The sequence below is a fragment of the Aristolochia californica genome, unplaced genomic scaffold (assembly GCF_029961685.1).
Source record: "Aristolochia californica isolate CCGP_79_NKW_82.1479 unplaced genomic scaffold, dmAriCali1.0.hap1 SCAF_14, whole genome shotgun sequence".
NCBI lineage: Eukaryota > Viridiplantae > Streptophyta > Magnoliopsida > Piperales > Aristolochiaceae > Aristolochia > Aristolochia californica.
Window position 1 is genome coordinate 1,792,222 of NW_027181815.1, and position 22,892 is coordinate 1,815,113.

The window sequence follows — 22,892 nt, forward strand, 5'->3', positions numbered from 1 at the left end:
ATTTGCTATTAGGACATCAACTATTCAATTTTCTTATAAGTTGGAAGAATTTCGGGTTTACGGTCTTTGTGTGCATTTGACCAATGCACTTGTTTTCAAACAGATAGGGTAACTTCTACGTTTAGCTTTGGGTGGTGTGGGTGAAACCGAAAGAGAGACTCAAACAGCCGATAGGCTTAAGCATGTGGCACTGGCAGATCCACACTAGTTCAGCTTGTGGAGATGGACTACCGGACGCGTGGCAGTCCTACTGACGGACAGTGACACTTTTGTTAGCCTCTACGCAACTGTATCACTGCATCCCATCAAGTTGAGTTGCCATGTTAACCTTCGCGGGTCACCGCGTGAGAGGTTTGTGCGGTAAAGGTTAGGCTTTTAGTAAGATTATCAGTTAGACACAGATATGTGATTCAACTGAAAATATAGACTGTTAAGTCCTTTCCTTCTTCTCTTCCTGCTTGTATCTTCTCGCTTCTCAGTGAACGATGCCAATATGGCCGTTTTATGGAAAAAAGTTCCATGTATCTGTAAGAATACCATGAACTATAAACTCGCATATAGTAGCACGAAATACTGGAACGAAACAGGCTGGTCGTTGAAAGGCCTGGATCGTCGGGTTAGAGCTGTAGATCCTCTCCCAATTCATTCATGATTTTCTCCACTTTGGACAACATGTCTGCATAAAAACAAATTGCAAGGCATTAGAAGGATAGATTCACATCAGTATTTGCGTAATACTAGTATGTTTAAGAAGGATAGAAAAAGAGTAACTTTCGGAATCTTGAAGTTTTGCAGAAACTACCGTCTCTACAATTTATTGTCATGTATGGTTTGGAAATCGAGATGCACGAAATAGGACTGCTTTGGCACTCTCTTAGTGCCAGTCTTTTATTTTAAACCGGTGAAACCATGGGCACTGGCTCAGAGATACACATGGCTGGTGAATTGGCCATGTGCATCCTTAGTGAAAACATTCCACAAGTAGCTCCTCCGAGCATTTGACACATTCTGCGTTACAACCCTTTCTCTTCCCCCAAACTTTCCTAAGGTTCAATCCTATTCACATACCATGGAAAGAAGCATCCACCATGAAATTCTGCATCCAAAATGTATTTTTCTTACGTATTAGAACAACTCATCCAACAACATTTGTTGCAGAACTAGAAGATGAGTACCAAGGAATACCCGGATCTGGGACGCGAGGTCAGATTCCTCCACCATTGGCGTGTTCTCCTTCATATCCACTCTCTCATTTTCTGGAACGCCAGCAGAACCTGCAGAACAGAACAAATCTTGGAGAATTAACTGTCCTGTAACTTCAGCGATTATGCTTTTTTGCAAAAGAGCATATGAAGTTATGAATATACACTCCATCAGAGATCATTCAAGTATTCCACCGTCGAGCAAAAATCTAATATCCATTTCGATGAGCAGTTGAGCTTTTTGAACTTGCTCTCTTAGAAAATATGAAGAAGATATAAAATCTCAGTGTAGAGCAGGAAAAGATACACATGCATCTGTATAAAAGATGGTGTTTGGACTAGTACCATAGTTATGAAGAGCAACTTAAACGTAGTCCTGTATTTCTCTTTCCTTTTTATCCATACCTTGAAGATGGTCAGTTGCACATTCACTCAGTAGGGATGTGAAGCTTGGAGGCAAGGATGATGGCCCCACGGGATAAAAACCGAGAGCATGATTTGGAGTCTGGGAACATTCAAGTTCCTCGGAACAGACTGGAGTGGCAGGTCTATAAAATCCATCAGGAGCTGCATGACTTGAAACCTCATCCGTTCTGGAAGCATAGGTTCAAATATGACTCACTTAAAGCAAACACATAATAAACTAAGTAGTCTGCTGTTTTTTTCACCTGTAGAGATGTTCATTAGGAGCAATGTTTTCAAAACCTGATGTAGTCTGAGTATCAACGTCGTCTTTGCCAGATATGTCAATTGCATCTCTCGAACTTTCCTGGAAAAATCAAGAATCTTTTGAAGGCCAGAGAAAGAAGATGAAGAATTACTTACTGCTAGATTTTATCTCACATTGCTTGTGTGATTGTACAATATTTGTGTCTGCAGATTATACTCCTAACCATGGTTAAAGAATGCATTGATTCAACACCAATTACAAGGTACGACTTCTCGTGAGTTTAAATTTGTCCAGCATGGGAGTAATGCCACCTATCATAGGCCTCAAAATCGATATTACAATAGAGAATGATGAGGAACAATTTATGGAACAACCGAATACTTTAACTTTTACTAATTGAAAGTTTATATTTTGAAAAAGAAGGAGCTTTGTCACTTAATTGATTCCAACTGGTTCAGGCATTGGCAGTTTAAATCCGAATATGCAACAATTTCAAGTACTTCAACATGCAGAATAAAGCTTTTCTAGGAATTGCGTAAGACAAGTTATTCCAAAGTGCTCATATCAGAAACAAATGACTTTCGACAAAGTCGAGAAAGAAGAATATTTCAACTTTCCTTAATTGGATACTTGTGCATATCTTTCCTTCATAATGAAATGTCTTTCTCATAATGTTCAAAAAATATGTAAACGAATTTTTTACCAGTGTGCTAGATTTTGCAATAGCACTGCAATGAATTGTAACAATGAAATATTACCAACATAGAACCCTCTGTTCCCAATTTTTGCTATTCTCAGTTCTAAGATCTCATTTCTGTTGAAGGGAAAAGAAAGAGCATGATATGTGGACAAAACATCACTTGCTGATTCACTTAAAGAGGCACAGAGTTTCATTATAATCACAGAAAAGGGTAGAAAAGCAACAGTCATGAGAAATGTTAGTCTAATAGCCAACCAGGTTTGGAAATGACGTTCTAAAGAAATACTACTTGTAATAGAAGTTTTCCTGCTTTAGTATTATCTGACAGTTTTAGCAAGTATTACTGAAAAAATTATCATGGATCTCAGTCTCTGAGACTCATGTGAGCCACAGCCCACTAGTTTGAATCCAATCAAGAACATAGACTTGTGACAAGTTTAAATAGAAATCGTTGAGAAATTTTAAATACACTGAGAAATTTTAAAATAATTTGAAGAGGGAGCTACTTTCTGACCTTGATAGCATCTAGAAACTTCTTTGCTTCGGAATCTTCAGCAAATCTCAGAGCAAATTTCTGGATCTACATATCCACAACAAACATTTGCCAATAAAAAATATTAAAAGTTGAGGACAGAATCCAAATTGAAGACATTGTGACCTTATGAAACAAAATACAAGGTCAATATAATAACAAAAACTTTAGCTTTTGACTTTTTAACTAGTATCTAAAAGATTCAACTTTTGCATTTCTGCTGATCCACAGGGAAAAAAGTATTTAAAATGTTCAATCTAAGCAGCATAGAAAAAGAAATTTTAATTAGTATTTGCTCAAAGTAACTTGTTAGCACTTTTGACCAGTTAGAGAGTCTGCAGGTTAGATACAGATTAAGGCAGAAAATGATCATCAGACTAATACCTGGAATGTGCATCAGTTCTGAAGCATCGACTTACACCAAAGGTAACGCTTCTTAACTAAATAGATTTCAAACTAGTAGAGTTATTCCATTGTCCTCTTGAGCATAGTTACTTTAGTGCAACAGTAGCACGTCCTTCCTCAAGATTTGGCCTCACATTGACTAATTAAGATCCGACCAATAAGACATATTAAGTGGTTAGGAATGACAACAAACAGCAAGCAAAGTCCTCTTAGTTCATTGCTTTTGTTTTAATATGTAAATCTTTCAGCTAGGAAGATGGAGACAGGTTTTTCTTTCAAAATATCAAATGACCGGAAGGAACATGTTTTTTAACTACTCAAAGTTTAACAGTTCTCCAAGAATCTCTATGGTTGGTTACAGGAATGAGCAATGATCTCCATCCACCATAACAGTTTTGGCCAATTAACTCTGTTCACTGCTGTTCCCATGAGCCACTCATTTTTCGGTCAGTCACATAATAACCAAAAAAAGAATAGTTTGTAACTTACAACAATGCCAAAAAACATGTGAGTAACATGATACGCACAAATGAGAAACAAGCCACAAGAATGCCTTCATCAACGTTCTAGAGGGGGACAAGCCAGTCATCCTCTATGATAGGTTTCAATTGACCCCATGGTCTGGAGATTGCTATTTCTAGGAACAGAAGACCTAAAATCAGATTCTGGATGCCCAACTCATTACTCAAGACCCTCAATTGGAAGATAAAGGCACTACACCATTTTTCCGACATGAGAACATGCAAATGTTATGAACACACATGCATAACAAGTACATTTTTGCATTCAGTATGAAACTGAGGTCCATATCCAAACCGCTAAGGAAACAGAAAGGATGAATATAGAGATAAACTCCTATCTCAGACCCTATTACCCATATAAAGACTATCTCACCCATCATCTAATCCAAAATCAACTACAAGTGGACTTGGAAAAGTTATCAATTCAAAACAGCAACCATTCTCGTATCATCATATCTTTATCTAGCGAAGATTCTAGTTATTTTTATTTTTTTGTGGTCTTACAAAGCTAAAAAGAATAAGCACAAGTTCTCTGTTCCAGCAAGGTTTGCAGGTCAAAACATCACTATACTAGCAAGAGTACAGTAATTCTGAGACAGGGATTACCAGACCACAACCATCCTTATAGCTAGCAAATATGACTCTGCTTCCCCAGTGAGGGCTGTTGGGGGAACACGATACATGAGGCCATGAAAAGTTGAGATTAGCAAGAAAGTGTTCTTCCTGCATGAGAACATACAGTAAAATGAAGAGTAAAACATTACACTTTCTGTAACTCACACTTATATTTTTACATATTTCACAAGAAAAAAATTACTCTTGAATTTGATAATGTTATCTAAACTCGGACATATACAATATCTTTCCCTAAGCCCCAAACAATCACAAGTTCCATTAAATTTTTTTTTTTTTTATAATGTTATCCAAACTCGGACATATACAATATCTTTCCCTAAGCCCCACACAACCACAAGGCTTCCATAAAAAAAAAAAAAAAATCAGTAAACCAATAAAAATATATAAAAATAAAAAAATGCATGAAATTTTACATTTAATTAAAAATGAAGGATTAGCTGCTTACTGCAGGTCCCCGGAGAGAAATGCAGCTCGAAAAGCAATGCAAACTATTATTTCAGACAAGAACAAGGATAATGATTCTAAGCTTTCATAATAGCTCCAGAAATCAAAACAACGGCCTAGTGCTTTGTAGCAATAAAAAAAAGTACTAAGAAAACATCGAAAACCTTCTTTCGTTTCTGCTGATGCAGAGGCAAGCAACACTGAATCTTCACCTTAAGAGCTTATCACTAAAGAATCCTTCTTATTTTAGCTATCAGCAATTAGCCACTCAAGCATTACAATCAGCATACGTAGTCCACAAATTGCTGATAGCATATGTTAGAACTTCTATATTTAAATGAAAATCTATTTTTTTACTGAAAAACATATGAAACAGATAACACAGAGAAGGATCAGCGGGCGGCTTCCACTTTAACAAACCAACGCAAATGCTAGTTTCTTGATCAACACAAACTCAAACAGAAACAGCCGATTAGATTTCCGCTTACTCTGAAGAAAAAGCAAAAGAGTGATAGATACGTATGTATTCCACTCCTATGGATCTTCTCATTCCAAACGATGCATGAGGCTTGAAAGTTTTCAGTATCGGTGAAACGAAGGGACGAAGATATGAGATCAACGAGAATAGCTGCCAAAAGCGTCCATCCTATAGTAAAAGTGTAAAACTACAGGATATGTATTCCTTGTGTTAAGATGTATAAATTTAACTACCGAAAAACTTTGGTATGTACACCGACGAACCTTAAAATGAATCAAAAAAATTTCCCGTGTCAAACCTCCACACGAATTTTTCAGAGCTAGAAACGAAGCCTCGAATTCGTGCAAAACTCAAGCATAATGCGCTTCATGAACTATATGACGAGATTTAAAACTAATAAGATTAACAAATGATATCGGACACTCGAGAAAAGATCACAGAGAGGCCAACAACTCCTTGGTACTTCCAGGATAAGAAGATTTTTTTGAAAAAAATCGACGGAAGAGAAACAACGAGATTTAAATGAACTAAAAGAAATCAACTAGTACTTCAATGCAACTCACATAAATCTTTCCTCCAACCAAGACAACGAGCGTCGCGAGGCAATCCGAGAGGATGAAGACAGACGCATAGTCAGACGCCAGAAGCCAAGTGCCTCTTGAGATTTTCCTCTTCCTGGATGATAGCTTCAGTAGTCCGGAGCAAGAAGAGGTGAGAGGTGTAGAGAAAAAGCGAGCATAATCCATTCTCCAGGGAGTCTGATCCTTAATGGCGATAGCGGAGCACGAACTTTCGTCGGGAAGTTCGGCGAGAGCTCCCGCCATTTTTCCGCTGCTGCAATCAAAACAAAGGAGATACTGAAGCCGGTTATTCTTAATTTCTTATTTATTACTTTCTACGGCAGGATGAAGAAACAGGATCCGCTGGACCGAGTCGGCCGGTTCCGGTCCCGTGTCGATGGCAATATATGCAAAAAATTGGGTACTGACTGACTCGACCAGTTTTCACGGTTTAGGGAACCGTGTAAAACTTGGTGCCAAATGGAATCAATTTTCCCGCTCCAGGGAGACAAGAAATTTTATTAATATTTTTTATTTATTTAAAATATTACATCATTATGTCATCATAATTAGTTCAACTGGTAATTAAACCTGATTGAATAATCAATCATTGAACCGAATAGGGCTAGATTCAATTACCTCAATGGATTGGATTTTCTAATATTAAAATATATTAATAAATTAATATCTAAATTTAGCCTACATGCGTCAATAGAATAATCGTGGATAATGGGATTAAATTTTGGTTCTATTTTAATTGTATTTAATAAACTGTAAACTAAAAATGAACAGCATAGATGGCAGAGACCCTTTCACTAATTTTTTATATAATTATAGAATTACAGAATTATAGAAAAGCTCCAGGACCCAGCCACGAGGAGGTCCCGGTTCGGTCTCATAGTTACGTCGTTTCCGCGGCACTGGTCGGAGCATCGGGCCACGGCGTCAGTCCACTGTCTTTAAAACCCTCTAACAAAACCCCTTCCAGGTTCTGTCTCTCTCTCTCTCGCACAGTGGAACTCAATGGCAGACGCGGAGCTTTCTCTCCAAATCCACCGGTTTCCCCTGTCCGGTTACGTGGACGCCCTCCGGTTTTTCCCTCCGCTCTCTTCCTTCCATCGCTTCGTTGTTACCGCGCTCTATGATTACGACACTCACACTTCTTCACTCCAACTCCACTCTCTAACCCTGTCTCACCTAACCGAAAAAGATAGACCCAATCTCCATCTTCGATCATCGTTTCCTTACTCATCGAGGATCTCCGCTCTCTCCCATTCTCAGTCACCGGAGAAACCTCTCCTCGCTGCCTCCACCTTCGCTGGCTCCCTCCACTTTCTATTTCTCGACCCGGTCGACGTTTCGCAAAAATCAGAGTATTCGATCGAAGAAAAATCGTTTCACGCGGGACCCATTTCAGGGATAGACGTGCTTCGTGGTGGGGCGAAATGCGTGACGGTTGGTCAGGACGGGAAGGTGAATTTGGTTCAAATGGGAGAATCAAATATCACTTATAGTAAAGTTGGCGACACTAAAGGGCTCAGTGAGTTTACGGCGGTGAGGTGGGGGTCGGAGATGGAGTTTGCAACCGGAGGGTTAGGGTTTGGAGTACAATGGTGGGACCAGAGGGATCCCCGTGGGATTGTATTGCAGTTCAAGCGTCCTGACTGGTGAGTGCATTCTAATGCAGTGCTCTTTGTTTCTGTCATCCTTTCATGCTAAATGAAAACGACAAGGACGATTTGGCGGTTTTCTATATTGCGTTTTAGCTCGTTGAGGACGATCTTTATCCCAGTTTTCTGTTATAATTTTGCATAGCTCCGAGTTTGGAATCAACGAGATTTGAAGATTAAAAAACCCAGGCCTGTTATACAACATTTTTCCTCTTATATATTTATTTTTGTTTTTCTTAAAATTTTAACCAGTAAAATGAGGTGAACAGATGTGGGGTTTCTAGTATCAGGTCAGGTTTCAAGTTTCACCTGGGGGAATGGAGTCTAGTGATTGTGCTTAATGTCGTTTATCATTGAAGGAAACTGCCAAAGCTCAGTACATTTTTTAATATTGTGCTTATTAATGGAAAAGCCTTTGCCACCTTAATGCAGCTTTTACGGATTTGTTGTTCTTTTAAATGGATCCAATTATGAGAACTATGATTATGTGTTTTTGTATCCTTCCATGCTGTGTGCCCTCGAAAGTTATTAACATCTTCTCATGGTATTGGTTAACATTGATAGAAGCCAGGAGAAAATCTTATAGGGACTGTCAGAATTGGAAATTGGAATGAAATTGTTGGGCATAAGGGAATTATGAAAACCTATAAAAAGTTTTTAAAGCATTGCAGCTAGTTGAGGTTTTGTGATTAGAAAACCCACTGGCTTGTTTGTTTCGGGTGCGAGGTCACAGTAGACATGCGACATTAATTAGGTTCTGAGCTAATAGTGAATGCATGGCTTCTATGAGTTTAACTAAGAGATAAAAACATATTATCTGTAGTCTATGATTTGAAAGCAGTTCAATTCCCCATTTAAAAAAAAAAAAAACTTGATGCTTGATCTTCTGTACTTCTGTATGAATTAATAAACAGCCAATTGAACTTAATTACCTGGGCTCGGCCTCTTTCAATTTCTTCTGGGCTGTGGTTCTGTCTATGTTGCTTCATCCTTGAATATCAGAAGTGGGTTATCATAATTATTAAATAATAATAATTCCAGTAAAAAGTATAATAGTGTAGGCATCCATATACTTGTGTTCATCTCTTTTTCCATACCTACATTCTATAGGAGGATTGTTGACTATGTTCATATTGCAGGTTTCGAGGCCCAAAATCAGGAATTGTTCACTCAATTGATATTCATCCATCACGAAAACACACATGTGCAGTAAGATTGTGTTCCTCCTCCAACTACACATTCCCTGTTCCCTTTTTGGGTCTGGATTTATACTGGCATGCCTATAAGACTTTGGAAACTTTGCAATTATCTTAAAAGGTCTCAGCAAGATTGGATTGTGGAAGTCTACATGGACTTACATGTCACGAAATTTTCTCTGTATTTGTAAGTCATGGATTTTCAATGAATTTAAGAATCTATTGGTTAGTGACATTGAAATATTTTCAAAAACTTTAGAAGTCTGCTTTTTTTCTTTTTTCTTTTTTTAAATGCAAATGGGAAGCTTTATTAATAGAGGAGATTACAAAGGCATTACAAAAGGGCCTCCTTAAAACAGGGGGGAGGCTGCAAAAAACCACAAGCTTGAAACTAGAAAAGGAAAAAAGATGAGGAAAATGATAAATGCCACAAAAATCTACTACTAGACAGGTCAAATGACTGTGTAATGAATTTTCATGAAAGCTGGTACCTGGACCCAGTTATTGCTCTAACCTGCCAACGCAACAAAAGGGGACCTACTATAACATTTCTTAATGACATGTTACTGTATCATTTTTTTAGTTTTTATTTTGAATTATTGTCAGAAAATTTTCATTAAGGTTGTTATATGAGAAACACCTGTTACTGCAGTATGCCTAGTTTTACATAATATAGAGGCCCCACCAAATTATTTATTAGTGGTGTGGCACATTCTGTGTTTTGTGCCATAAAATCTTTGCTCATGTTTTGTTCTATGAGCCTATCTGTGGATGATAGGTTGGGTTCCATCGAGTTAATTGTTAGGGTTATGGACCACTCCAATATTGAAGAAGAGGAAGTTCAATAAGCAAATTCCTCAACATTTCTTGGCATGTCAGAGATCTAAGCCTCTGACTTTAGTTTGCCCGACCCTGGTCAACTTTATGGATGTTGTTCATCTAGCAGTTTAAAGTCTGTGAGCAAATTCAGCCTCTATAAACCTAAAATGATTTGCTAATGGCTAGATATCAAGGTACTGCCTGGTATAGTATCTTATTTTTCTGGGTTTTTTTTTTCTAATGGTTTTAGGATGTGCTTGTTTTAGTTATTCGTTTATGTGTTGTTTATCAAAACACTTTATCTTATATGGCTTAACTTTCTTTCCTTTTGTCACTGACAATGGCTAATTAAATTTTCAGACACCTTTTCCCTCGTTTTTTGACATGTAATGTGATGAAAATTCCTTCATTGTAGTATTTTTTTTTTTCCTCTTTCAAAAACAACCAGTTCTACTTTCTGTCCCCCTTTTGTACTAAGCACAGATAAATTAGGTAGACCCTTCTTTTCTTTCATTTTGAGATAATTGAGTTTTGATTTCAGTTACAGGAATTAGATAATAGTATTTCTTTTTTAAATGGAAGCGAATTTTGACCATTTGAAATGGTTCCAGTAAATAATTAGGTCATTGATAAACATTTCAAAGCATTAGAAATGTTTTTTTTTTTCTTTTTTCGCATGTTGGTACCAAAATCCTGTGTCTCAACCTCATTAAGGCCAGTTCTCAGATAGTTAACACATGCTTCAATTCTTTGAATAACATGGATGCACTCTCACAAGAAACTTTTTTTCTTTCCTCAATTGATGTTTTAGGAAAGCCTGTTTTTGTTTCAGTTGAATTAAATTTTATTGGTGATAGATCAAAATGTTGCAATTTTCGTTCCTTCAAAATTAACTGAGTTCTAAATATTAAAAAGAACGAGTTCTTTTTCTTGTCTTCAAATCAAAGGCAGCTGTGTTTTAAGATGATGCCAGGGGTGGGCATCTTGGGATGAGGTACTGTATTGGGACTCTTACAATCCAATACTTCCCGTATTGAATTGTACCATCTATCATGGGCAAAAAAGTAAGACGTTATATATATTGTATCATATTGTAGCCTACAAATCTGAAATGTATTGAGCAAGACATATCGCCAATACACCCTCCCTTGGTCCACATTGTCTATTTCAAATTTGTGGAATCTACTAACATTTTATCTACTTCAGTTCCTTTTGCAGCTTTGGTTATCACATTACTCCAAATAAGGGAGTTAGCTAGTGTTGGGCAATGTGTACATCTTGTGTAACTCCACTCATGTTTCCTCCCTTTATACCATTCTATAAAGTGCTCAGAATCCTGGAATAAAATGTCTAATCACACCTAAAATAGAGTTTAGAAAGTGCTTGATTTGTTTACATCTACTTGTATCTTTTTTCTTTTTCTTTGAAAATGCTAAAAGTTTTGCTTAGAGGTTTTCATATTTCTACTTTTTAAAGGGTTATGAAAAGTAACCTACTTTTAGTGATCATTTGTAGGTCGGAGCTTCCTCAGGTACTGTATTTGCATGGGATATTCGCCAGCCACAGCAGCCAATCCTCCTTGCTGGAGTTGGGTTGGATGAAAGAACACCATCACCTTCAGAGAGTGAGGTTTGGACCGTTAAATATGACACCTATATGCAGTTGCCAAATGCAGGGTCTGCAAGGATTCTGCCTGTTATGATGTCCTCAGAAGATGGGATACTAGCAGTACTTGAACAAGGTAATCGATCATGCAGCACATGTCTTGCAATTAACTAACATATGTGATCCTTCACATGGGTATCTGAAGAAGTGCATTAGTGCATCATCTCTGAAATGCTTTTCTGTGCTGTTAAAACATAGTTTCCAACAGGCATGTATACGTTAATTTCCAGATGACAGACCTCTGAAAAATTATGTTCTCTATCAGGTGTTGGGTCCCTGGAGTTGTTAGCAGAAGCTTGCGCCATCAATAGCTTTGACATTGATCCCCTAAGGCCATCGGTAAGTAGAAGTAGACATGGCCGGAACTAGTTCCTAACATGTTAAGAATATACGTAAGGTGAATATACATGATTCTTCAGTTGTAATTACTAAAGATGAATGTGGTGCAGGACGTCATTTGCAGTTTGGACTTTGAAACCATATGCCTCTTGACAAGACCATGAAAATTAATCCTTATTCGTAGCACTAAAAGAATTGACAGGAGCTTGTTCAAGGGCGCTGCATTGACACTCTACTACATGCCAATTGGGGAGGGACTGCCCCAGTCACTTGTTCGGAAACCTGTACCTTTGCAATCCTCTGAAGAATGATAACAGAGTTTCACTGTTTTGGTCTTTGATGAAATTACCCGGAAGATATCGTGAACTACTATTGTGAATGTACCTTGTATTACGCAGCTTGTGGCTGAGGACTAGGCAAAGCATGTTATCGCCAAGACACAGCAGACTCATTTTGACCTTCTACTGAATTGCTTTCAGTAAAATCAAAGTTTTAACAGGTTTCATCTTGGACCAACTTCTTAGATTTGTTGCTTATAGGGAGGAACTAAAAAGCATGTCAATAAAAGAAAGCTATTTATGGATTTAAATAGAGTCCAGTTTCAAAAATTCAATGAGATTGTGATTGGTTCTGCTTCATAAGAAGTTAGTCAAATCATTCTGTCTTTGTACATAAAGAAGAAGTCTGGAGTTGTACGGGAGTTATAATTTTGATTGTTTACATAGATGACATTGTCATTTCAGGGAGTGGCACAGCCAGAACTGAAGTAACCAAAGCCTATTTAAACAAAAGTTTTATACCAAAGTTTTGGGAAGACTCGAATATTTCATAGAGTTTGAAGTACCTCATAGGAAGGAATTGTTTTTGTCTCAAAGAAAATACATTTTTTATTTGTTCACACAAACAGGTGTGTTAGGAGTAAAACCAATTGAAATTCTTATAGATATAATTCTAGATTTGCATGACGAAGGAAGTTTGAAGCTAAAGATAAAAGTGATTACTAGGTTAGTTGGCAAATTGTTGCAAGCCACTGTTACTCATTTAAATATAGCCTATGCTATTGGAGTTGTCAGTCAGTTTATTGAAGAACCAAAGAAAGTTCATTATGATGTAGTTGTTTAAAAGTATCTTAAAAGAGCTCCAAGAAGGGGCTTACGCTTCCGTCCACAGGCAGCTGGAGATGGTTTGTTCTAAGGTACAAAGAAGGTCTACTGCAGGATATGGTAAGGTGGTAGCTTTGTAACATGGAAAAGCAAGAAAATCTAGAGTGATGGCTAGAAAAATTCAGAAGAAACTAATGAATTGACGCAGGTTTTCTTCTACTTCTCTCATCCCTTTCTCTTCTATTTGATTCAACATTTCAATTCAAGTCTCATAGAGCTAACCTGAAATTCTGTTTATGCATAATGAGAACTAGGTCTCTTACTTTTAACATTTTTCATAGAAGAACCACATTCTGTTCTTTCATATCACAGAAAAATTCAACGCCAAAAAACGGGAAGTACAAAGATCCCATGAGAGCAAATTCTGAAAATACATTCAGAAAGATGCAAATTAGCTTGTTCAGTTACAAAGAAGTACCCTTTTTCTACAGTGGAACCTAATCTCAGTCTATCTAGAGTGAGATTGACTCAACAGACGGATTTAGGGTTTCAGAGTCAACAATTCGACTAAGAAAATAAAAACAAAGGAAAACCGTAATGGAAACAGTAACACAAAATTCAACTCTTCAGTTCACATGGAATAAGAACTTGATAATAAACAAAGGAAGTACCTGGTAGGTCAAGCCAGCTCCATGCGCTCAACGAAGTCGGAGGAGCTTTCATACGAAGGCAAGATTCTGCTCTCTGCTCTCTCGGCCATAGAACCGACTGTAGCGCGACGTGATGGACATATTCCTGGGTCCTCTTCCTCTCCCCCTCCGCTTATCCTATTACAGAACACTTTATGATACTTTGGCAGGTTTTGTCGCCGTATGGAGCTTTGTCGTCACTGCGGATCTACGTTGTTGCTTTCTGGTTGGTCCTTTTTCCTTTTCTTATTAGTCCAAGCTAGAAGCTTCTTTCTTTTTTCCTTTTCAAACTGATAGCCATAGGACTATTTTTTTACGTTTATTCTAAAACCAGTTAAAAGTACTTTTTTCACATAAATAAACAACCTTAATTACCATATCAGGAAAATCTCTGTCGTAAACAGTTCCACCTCAGCTCATTTCTTCCATTTAATCGTCTCGAGTAAAGCTCTGTCCTTACCCAAAGCAGCAGCAGCAGCAGTTGTTAAGGGACAATAGAAGGAACAATCAACAAAACAGTATTTGCAAAAAAGAGATGAATGCGTACGATACGATGATTAGGCCTTGGCGCCACGAGTTTGATGGGATTCTCTCGTGGAGGAGGCTATCTTAACCTTGTTATAAAGAAGAGCGAGCACCCAGAAAGTGGAAGACGGAATCCCACTTCCCAATTCCCATTAACGGCCCTTGGAGCAAACACCATTAACCCCTTTATATAAATGCTTTCTTTACATAAGCTTTAAGAACGCGGCTTTTAAGTGGTGGTTGCACTTGGAAGCAGAAACACTCAGACGTACACAAGGACGGCATCAATGCCTGCAAAAACAGATTATCTAGAATTTAAAAGATCAGCAGTTCGACATAGCTGTCATTTCTCAGATAAAAACCTTCCAAAATTCGAAAAAACACTACCGTATCTTCTGCTTCAGCAAGGCAATTTCTGGAATGGACAGGTGCGAGCCCTGGAAGTGTTTCTTCTAATTTCTGGGCGAAGACTCTGCTTCAAAACCTTTTCCAAAGGTCCCGGCATGTCCTTGTACTGAAAGATGAATCAAATTCGATCACCCGGATAAAAATAGAGAATCTTATGTCGCCTGAGAGTGAGGTCAGGCAACGCAACCAGAGAGCGACAAATCTGCACCCAGAAACTTTCCTGCTTTAATCTCAAGTGGAGGAGCTGGGAACCTAGCAGCAGATAAGCTGACAGTGAGTGCAAAACATTCCAATTGCGAGTTGGAGGGGACCCTTCTCACCGACTGTTTTGAAAATCAGATGAGTGGGTATGATCCCAATCTACCAATCCATCCAAGACTGACTTTCAGTACGTTGGGGAGGATCAAATCGGTGCAACGATTGTTCATAGATTCTCGAACACTCCATCAGATCCGAGTCCCTGACTTTTTAGAGAGAATGGAGCCCTGGTAGATATTGCAAATCTTGGTGTTTTGAGAGATGGAACATCTTGTTGCTTGAATGGCCTCCTCTACTGAGGTCCTATTGTAGATTAGGGAGAGAATTTACAAAAAATTTCATACAACCAATTGATTCAGACTCGTGGCGTGATTAGAACGCAATGAGACACAAGTTCGTCGGTTTTTTAGTCGGGATAATGATCGAGTCCTACTTCCAAACTAGACCAACTCGGTCTCAAAACTCCAGAGACTGAGTCAGATAGGGAAGAGGGGGACCTGACCAGGAAGCTGGAAGGGCCTCGTACAACCTACGCAACCTTGTCTATAACATATATTTTAGTGGACCACTACAATAATCCTCACCACCTGATCATTGTGTTCCTGACCCCTTCCTTGGACGAACCCCTTTAGAAGACTTTTTTCACAGCAAAATAAATAAATAAATAAATAAATAACTAATAATAATAATGATTATAATAAGAATGAAAATAATCGGTAACCCACAGGACCACCTAGCTGACAGACGTGGCATATAAAAGTGATTAATCCTTTTAAATTTTCATTTCTTCGTTTAGGGGTCTAATCACTTTTAATATACTCTTGATTCTTGTCCCCATGATAGCTTATAACCATTTTTTGATGATGTAAATATTTATTTCATAATCATAAATTATCTTGAATATAAAAAATTGTAGGGGGTAAGAAATTCTTGTATGCACCGCGGACTACGAAAGATGTTGATCTAGAGAGAAAGGCACTTTTTTAAAGTGGCTAAGCGTAACTGTTGGGGGGATAAGTCTTTCGAACCGGTTCTCATTCATGACTAAATCCCCTCTGTAATCTACCCTAACTCCTAACTACACTTGATTAACCTATTAAACCCGGACCATATTCCCGACTTCGTCTCGCTTTTTCAGTCTTTACATACCTCAGCACCCCCCACATGAAGGAACACTTAAAAACCGCTTCCTTCTCTCTCTCCTGTGCCGATATAAATAAATGGCTTCTCTGTTTTCTTCCCTCTGTCTCTCTCTCTCTCTCTCTCTCTCTCTCTCTCTCTCTCTCTGTGGAAAGTAACCAGAGTGCATGAGACCCGAAACTGATGTACAGTAGTTTTCTGCAAATCCTACGCTAAATGACCCTTCGCCCTTGACTTCCCTCTTTTGGAAAGTAAAAACCCTGCGGATAAGGGAGAGGGAGTGAATAAACAGGGAAAGGAGAGAGGGGAAGCGGAGGAAAAAGGGTAATGGAGAAACCCCAAGCGACGACTCCCACTACCTTCGTCCAAGCCGACGCTCACACCTTCCGGGACCTGGTACAGAAGCTGACCGGAGCCAACGAGGATTGCCCAGACAAGCTACCCATCACTGTTCCTGCCAGGCTCACCGCCCGTGACGTTGGCGGTCCGCGGCGATCAGGGTTCAAGCTCCAGGAGCGCCGCCAGAACATGAGGAAGCTGGAGATCAAGCTTGGCCTCACTTCTTTGCGCAATTCGGGTTTCTCACCAAGGAGCCAATCCCACCCTCACATAGCAATCTCCCCTATCACCAGCCCCGTCACTCCGCTCGGATCAGAGAGTCTCTTCTGCGGCAACTTTAACCTCTCTGGCAGCGAGTCACCGTCTCCCGTCCTCTCCGAAGAAGAGAAAGCGATCGCCGAGAAAGGGTTCTATCTATCGCCCTTGAGCACACCCAGAGGATCCGACCCTCCGGAGCTTTTGCCGCTATTCCCCTTGAGATCTCCGAAACCGAGTCAAGCGGATGATCTCTGAGACGTCCCAAGCCTCAGTGAGTTTGATTTGATTTCTTCTCCTTCCTCACCTCTTGAAATGGTTTCGAGTGCAGCTTAAAATCTTCCCATATTGTACTTTTTTTTTTTTTAAACAAAAAAATCGATTCTCTTCTCCGAGAATCCAATGGAGATGTAACGATAATCATGTACCTCTGCGAATCGATAATGGAAGACGAGAAAAAAGTTCTCCTTTCTCTATGTGCGGGATTTGTTTTTCTTTTTCCTCTCTCTTTCTCTGTCTGTCTTTCTTTTGCTTAAAGGAAAAGGAAAACAGGTTTTTTCATCTCGTTCTTGACTTTCTTCTGAAAAAGAAAAAGCGAAAAGGTCAAGACATTTTCAAATTTTGAACAGTCCAATCTCTGACACGGCAACTGTTGGGAGTTGAACCTTCTGCACGAGAATGGTGTGAAAGTCTGAACAGAGGGCACTTGCGTCATTTCATCCCATTCTGGGTCAGTCAAATTACACGATTTTAATTCGTCGGTTCTGAATCCTCTGACGTCTGACCCGGTTCAGTGCCGTTTAGCCTCTTCCCTTCCTACAAGATGGTCCCCACCTGCAACCTAGTGTACTGTCCCACAGCTGAAGACAGTTCTTTTATCAGCTTTATTGTCACTATCGAACCGTTAGATCATCCAAACTTACGGTCACGATCCTCTTCTCTAGTCTGTGTCTTGGATTTTTTTTTTCTAGTTTCCAGCCACTCGCATAGAAATCGGATCCGCTTTTCTTACACGCGGTCCCGTACAGGTAAACCAATATAAACCGGGTCCAAAGTCAATTATCGCAGCCGTCCATTTCAGTTTACCACAGTAATCCGTCTCAAGATACTGACAGAGCAGTAGGAACCGCTGCTTGACAATCGTGGACCCCACGTTGCATCATGGGTCTCAAGTAATCGCACCTCTACATTGACCGATCTTACCTCTTTTTAACGCAAGTACGTTTCCGGAGAAAGGTTTCGTTTTCGGGTCTTCTTCTTCCTTGGTCTCGTCTGAAAATCTGGACACCCATGGCAGTAAGGAACAAGCATTGACCCCGGTTTCGGCGATGTCTATCAGGAAGAGGAAAATATGTGAAATACGGGACAGGAACCCCCGTTTTTTCAAACCCGTACTGATAGTGCCGAGCCGCGTGGTGTGGAAACCCATCGATGGACGGCTCTTTGTCGCTGAAAAACCGAAAAAGACATGCGGAGATCTATTTCCGCCTCCGTTACGTGATCAGGGAGGAGGAGGCTGCTGGCCCAAGAGCAGATGGGTTCTCTTAGACTCAAGAGGAGGCGAAAGAGATTGGGTTTGCCATAATAAGGGCGTTGACGTAGAAGAAGGCGGGGGGGGTAGTGGGGAGGGAGCGAGCGAGCATGAATTAAGAGGGAGACCGGAGAGGATTTTCTTCAAAATGCCATGAGCACTACTGTCTGCTTTTCCGCATTCTTAATTGCGTGTAGAAAGCCCATTGCTAACAATCATTGCCAACATGAAAGCCCCCCCTTGGGACCATTTCTTAATCAAGTTCCATATTTTCTCCACTCGTTATCCACGCGGTCCTCCTCCGTCGTATAACCCCGACACGTTCAATCATCATTTCGTCTGGCCATAAACTCTAACGTGCGCCCTAGGCGTGCCCTTGAACTTCCGTTAAGATCGACGGTGAGTAAGGTGCAACGTGTCTCGATTAGAGCCCTCAAAGCTCAATAATTTCACTTGGAGAATTAGGGGGAAAAGGGAGAATCATAATATTAACATTCAAGGGGCCCACAAAATACTTATTTTCTGCGTTGGGCTCAAGGGAATCCTAGCGTTTGGGGTGGGAGGAATTTAAGACTTCGACTAATCACGTTTAATTATTTTTTTAATCGTCCTGGCGTGGGGATGCTCGTCACCCAGGCATGAGAGAGGGGTCTCGTGAGGCACTGAATTTATTAAGAGTGAGACAAGGCTACTTTGATTAAGTCAAAATAAAATAAAAAACTGGCCCATGCAGGTTTCGAAGCTGCGACCTTCGCGTTATTAGCACGACGCTCTAACCAACTGAGCTAATAGGCCATTGACACTTAACAATTTAATCATGACTGAGTTTTAGTTTAAATTCAGGTTGTTGTAAAAAACCCGTCCCGGACCCGAAATCTGTGGATTTTTTCCCTTATCTCGTCCCCCATTTTACGGGGTGAAATTAAGAACCTAAACCCAAGATTTTTGGGTCGGATCAGGTCATTATTTCGGCCGGTCGGTGAAGCTGTGGCCATTTTGATACGTCCACGTGTTTTTTAATGGTACATGTGTCATCGTAATTTTACTAAAATGCGAAAGCAGCTTCTGCAGCAGCCTAAAAAAACGTTATTCACGTGTTTGCCTGTTAGTCATGATAACTCATGTACATATTCTCGTCATCTACGTAGCCTAAATCCCTGGATTCTAACCTATGATCGTGAAATAATATACTGCTAACATGATAGACCCACTTAGACCGACGAGCATGGGCTCCACTTCCTTTTCAACAATCACATAATACAATTTTTTTTTATTATATTTACCTTAATATTATTTTATTGATTTTAAATTATAAAAAATAAAATAAACATGGACATAAACACGAATAGATAAGATAAATAAATATAAAAAAAATAATAATAATAATTTAACTCATTCAAGTTGGAACCATCTAATTGAACTCGTGTCCATACTTTTTTTTTTTAATTTTGTTAGGTTTATACTAAAAAATTTAAAATTTTAATAAGTTTAAAATTTATACTACTTTGTTTTAATAAGTTTATAAGAAAAACAAAAAAAGAGATAATTCCAAAAAGTCTTTGTAATTTTTAGGGATTGTAAACTCTTTTAATTTTTATATATTTTATATATTAAATTTTACAATCATCGGGAAAGGAGAGGGGTGGCAAGGGATTTTTAACAGAGTGTTGACTCTTAATACATAAGTTATTTCTTAAAAAAATATAGCCTATTACACATGATTGATTGATCGATCAATCACTTTACAATGATCTATGATTGTTAGGTCAGTTTTTTTGTAAATGGGTAAAAAATGGCTTCTTTAGCTCTGTCAAATACCCCACCGCACGTTGACTTAAGAATTTATTAAGTATTTGTTGTTCTCCTTAAAAGTCTTGGATCCTTAGATCATTTGCATCTTCAACATGTTTCATGCATGCATATCCATATTTAAAACATGTTAGGATCAATTAGAAATCTCTTTCTTATAAAATTCCAATCTATTAGGGGTTGTACTAGTGGAATTTCCCAAACATAGATAACAAAACTGCAGTGTTCATATGTGGCGTGTGAATAAATTTTCTTTAATGACATTGAATATTATTTTGAATTTTTTGCATACATAAAGTGTAAAATTTTCATTTTGTTGTGATCTATTTGCCTCATCATTTTGTTTACAAGAAAAAAAGGAGAGTGAAAACTCAAGTTTGGATTTAAAACAAAACATAACATCTAAAATGAAAATGCACAAGTGCAGAGAGAGATAATTCCAGAAAGTCTTTGTCATTTTTAGGAATTGTAAACTTTTTTGATTTTATATATTAGGTTTTGAAAACATTGAAAAAGGGGGGAGCATGGGATTTAACTGGGTAATTTCTTACAAAAATATAGCTCGTTACACATAATTGATCGATCAATTACTTTACAATGATATATGATTGTTAGGTCTGTTTTTTGTAAATAGGCAAAAAAATGTTTTGTTTGGCTAGGGTATATAATCCCACCTCACGTTCACTCGAGAATTTAATGAGCATTTGTTGTTCTCCTTAAAAGTCTTGGATCCTTAAGTTATTTGCATCTTCAAGATGTTTCATGGATGCATATCCATATTTAAAACATGATAGGATCAATTAGAAATCTCTTTCTTATAAAATTCCAAGTTATTAGGGGTTGTACTAGTGAAATTTCCAAACAAGGATAACAAAACATTGGTGTTCATTTGTGGCGTGTGAATAAATTTTTTTTACTTACATTTATTATTGTTTTAAATTTTTTGCATACATAAACTCTAAAATTTTTATTTTGTTGTGATTTATTTGCCTTATCTTTTTGTTTACGAGAAAAAAAGGAGAGTGAAAACTCAAGTTTGGATTTTAAAACAAAACTTGACATCTAAAATGGAAATGCACATATGTAGAGAGAGATAATTCCAAAAAGTCTCGTCAATTTTTGGGGATTATAAACTCTTTTAGTTTTTATATATTAGGTTTTGCAACCATCGAAAAAAGGGGGGAGTGGGAGATTTAACTGAGTGTTGACTTCTATTCCATAAGTTATTTATTATAAAAATATAGCTCGTTACTCATGATTGATCGATCAATCACATTACAATGATATATGATTTTTAGGACAACTTTTTGTAAATTGGCAAAAAATGGCTTGTATGGTTCAAGTAAATTTCCTACCGTTCACTTGAGAATTTAATGAGCATTTGTTGTACTCCTTATTAGTTTTGGATCCTTAGGTCATTTGCATCTTCAACATGTTTCATGTATGAAAATCCATATTTAAAACATGATACGATCAATTAGAAATATCTTTCTTATAAAATTCCAAGTTATTAGGGATTGGACAAGTGGAATTTCCCAAATATGGATAACAAAACTTTGGTGTTCATTTGTGGTATGTGAATAAATTTTCTTGACTTACATTTATTATTGTTTTTAATTTTCTGCATACATAAACTCTAAAATTTAAATTTTGTTGTGATCTATTTGCATTATCTTTTTGTTTATGTTGAATTGAGGACCCCATGAATAATACCTCGAGCAAAGGGAGAGAGAAAGAAAAGGAGAAAAACAAGAAAGACTCTCAAGTTGAGAGAGACGAAGAAAAATTAATAGAGGTTTGGAGAGTGAGAGCTTCACACGAGTGAAGAGAAACTAAGAGGTTTGCTTGATTAATTTTCGAGTTACAATAACTTATATTTATAGTTGAGGAGGTGATAGAGTCCATGTACAAGTAATTTTAGGACTCCTAATTACATTCCAACTAAAACTCTCTAACATAAGCCTATCATGATAAGATTATATTATCTATTTAAGAGACTAATTTGACTCAATTTCTAATTCTTCTTTAAGAACGTGCACCAAGATAGAAAGCCATCTCGTGGTCTTATCTTTGTGGGTCCCACATGATCTTCCAGCTCATGTGGATAGAGATACCAACTCATGGTATCTTTGTGGGATCCTATTTGATCTTCAAATCTTCTATTTAATTCCAGCTCATGTTCCTTATCTCCTAGCTTGAACCAACTTGTATGAGGGCCCTTGTTGACACCTCTTGACCTCATGGTGGGTCCCACATTGTAACACTTCCCCTCAAGCTAGGGGTGAGAAAACATCGTAGCTACCCAGGTTCTACAGACGGTGGACAAAGTTTTATGAGTGACTGGTTTGGTGAGAATGTTTGCAACCTAGTTTTGTGAAGATACATGCTTAAGAGATAAGATGCCCGCAGTGAATTTTTCTTGTATGAAGTGGCAATTTATTTCTATATGCTTTGTTCTCTCATGGAAGACTGGATTCGATGTGATGTGTATTGCAGCTTGATTATCGTAATATAGGTTTATAGAAGTTTTTTTGCAAAATCCTAGTTCAATAAGGAGAGAGATGATCCATATGAGTTCATTGACTATGTGTGTCATGACTCTGTACTCTACTTCTGCACTAGATCTTGCAACTATATTCTGTTTCTTGCTCCTCCATGTAACCAAGTTTCCTCCAACTATCGTACAATATCCTGAAGTAGATTTCCTGTCATCCGAAGATCTGGCCTAGTTTGCATCTGAAAAACCTTCGATGTTGAAGTGTCCATGATTTTTATAGAGAAACCCTCTTCTTGGTGCTCCTTTGAGATATCATAATATCCGTTCTAGTGCTTGCCAATGACTGAGTGGTAGATTGTGCATATATTAACTTACCACACTAACTGCATATGAAATATTTGGCCTCGTTACGCAGAGATAAATGATTCTTCCCACCAATCTTTGATATTTGCCGATATCTACCTCTTCTTTGATACTTGCACATAATTTTGTGTTCAAGTC

At 38.2% G+C, this 22,892-nt stretch overlaps 3 protein-coding genes and 1 non-coding gene across 4 annotated transcripts; 2 read left to right on the forward strand and 2 right to left on the reverse strand.

Moving 5' to 3' along the window:
• Positions 1–414: 414 nt before the first annotated feature.
• On the reverse strand, positions 415–6,412 carry LOC137950187 (protein POOR HOMOLOGOUS SYNAPSIS 1-like). Its single transcript, XM_068796570.1, has 9 exons — positions 6,152–6,412; positions 5,531–5,599; positions 4,637–4,753; positions 3,087–3,152; positions 1,871–1,971; positions 1,608–1,795; positions 1,186–1,274; positions 1,069–1,096; positions 415–676 (listed from the first exon to the last, which is right to left on the reverse strand). Exons 1-9 carry the CDS (start codon positions 6,410–6,412, stop codon positions 618–620), a joined length of 978 nt encoding a protein of 325 aa, XP_068652671.1. The 3' UTR covers positions 415–617.
• Positions 6,413–7,162: 750 nt separating this feature from the next.
• LOC137950449 (nuclear pore complex protein NUP43-like) lies at positions 7,163–12,403 on the forward strand. The gene is made up of 5 exons (XM_068796918.1): positions 7,163–7,815; positions 8,958–9,027; positions 11,349–11,574; positions 11,764–11,837; positions 11,948–12,403. The coding sequence occupies exons 1-5, from the start codon at positions 7,172–7,174 to the stop codon at positions 11,999–12,001; spliced, it is 1,068 nt and encodes a 355-aa protein (XP_068653019.1). The 5' UTR covers positions 7,163–7,171; the 3' UTR covers positions 12,002–12,403.
• A 3,538-nt stretch (positions 12,404–15,941) lies between these two features.
• On the forward strand, positions 15,942–17,054 carry LOC137949936 (VQ motif-containing protein 11-like). Its single transcript, XM_068796190.1, has one exon. The coding sequence runs from the start codon at positions 16,288–16,290 to the stop codon at positions 16,810–16,812; it is 525 nt and encodes a 174-aa protein (XP_068652291.1). The 5' UTR covers positions 15,942–16,287; the 3' UTR covers positions 16,813–17,054.
• A 1,752-nt stretch (positions 17,055–18,806) lies between these two features.
• On the reverse strand, positions 18,807–18,880 carry TRNAI-AAU (transfer RNA isoleucine (anticodon AAU)). Its single transcript has one exon. It is a non-coding gene; the product is annotated as a tRNA-Ile (tRNA).
• Positions 18,881–22,892: the final 4,012 nt, after the last annotated feature.

What these genes read in the sequence shown, in the direction of transcription:
- LOC137949936 (XM_068796190.1), top strand. Translation starts at nt 16,288, where the DNA reads ATGGAGAAACCCCAAGCGACGACTCCCACTACCTTCGTCCAAGCCGAC.
- LOC137950449 (XM_068796918.1), top strand. Translation starts at nt 7,172, where the DNA reads ATGGCAGACGCGGAGCTTTCTCTCCAAATCCACCGGTTTCCCCTGTCC. An exon ending in CACGAAAACACACATGTGCA is followed by an intron (nt 9,028 to 11,348) that starts GTAAGATTGTGT and finishes GATCATTTGTAG; the next exon opens with GTCGGAGCTTCCTCAGGTAC. An exon ending in TTGATCCCCTAAGGCCATCG is followed by an intron (nt 11,838 to 11,947) that starts GTAAGTAGAAGT and finishes AATGTGGTGCAG; the next exon opens with GACGTCATTTGCAGTTTGGA.
- LOC137950187 (XM_068796570.1), bottom strand. Translation starts at nt 6,412, where the DNA reads ATGGCGGGAGCTCTCGCCGAACTTCCCGACGAAAGTTCGTGCTCCGCT. An exon ending in TGGTTGGAGGAAAGATTTAT is followed by an intron (nt 5,600 to 6,151) that starts GTGAGTTGCATT and finishes CTTTTTCTTCAG; the next exon opens with AGTAAGCGGAAATCTAATCG. An exon ending in AGAAACTAGCATTTGCGTTG is followed by an intron (nt 4,754 to 5,530) that starts GTTTGTTAAAGT and finishes GTTCTCATGCAG; the next exon opens with GAAGAACACTTTCTTGCTAA.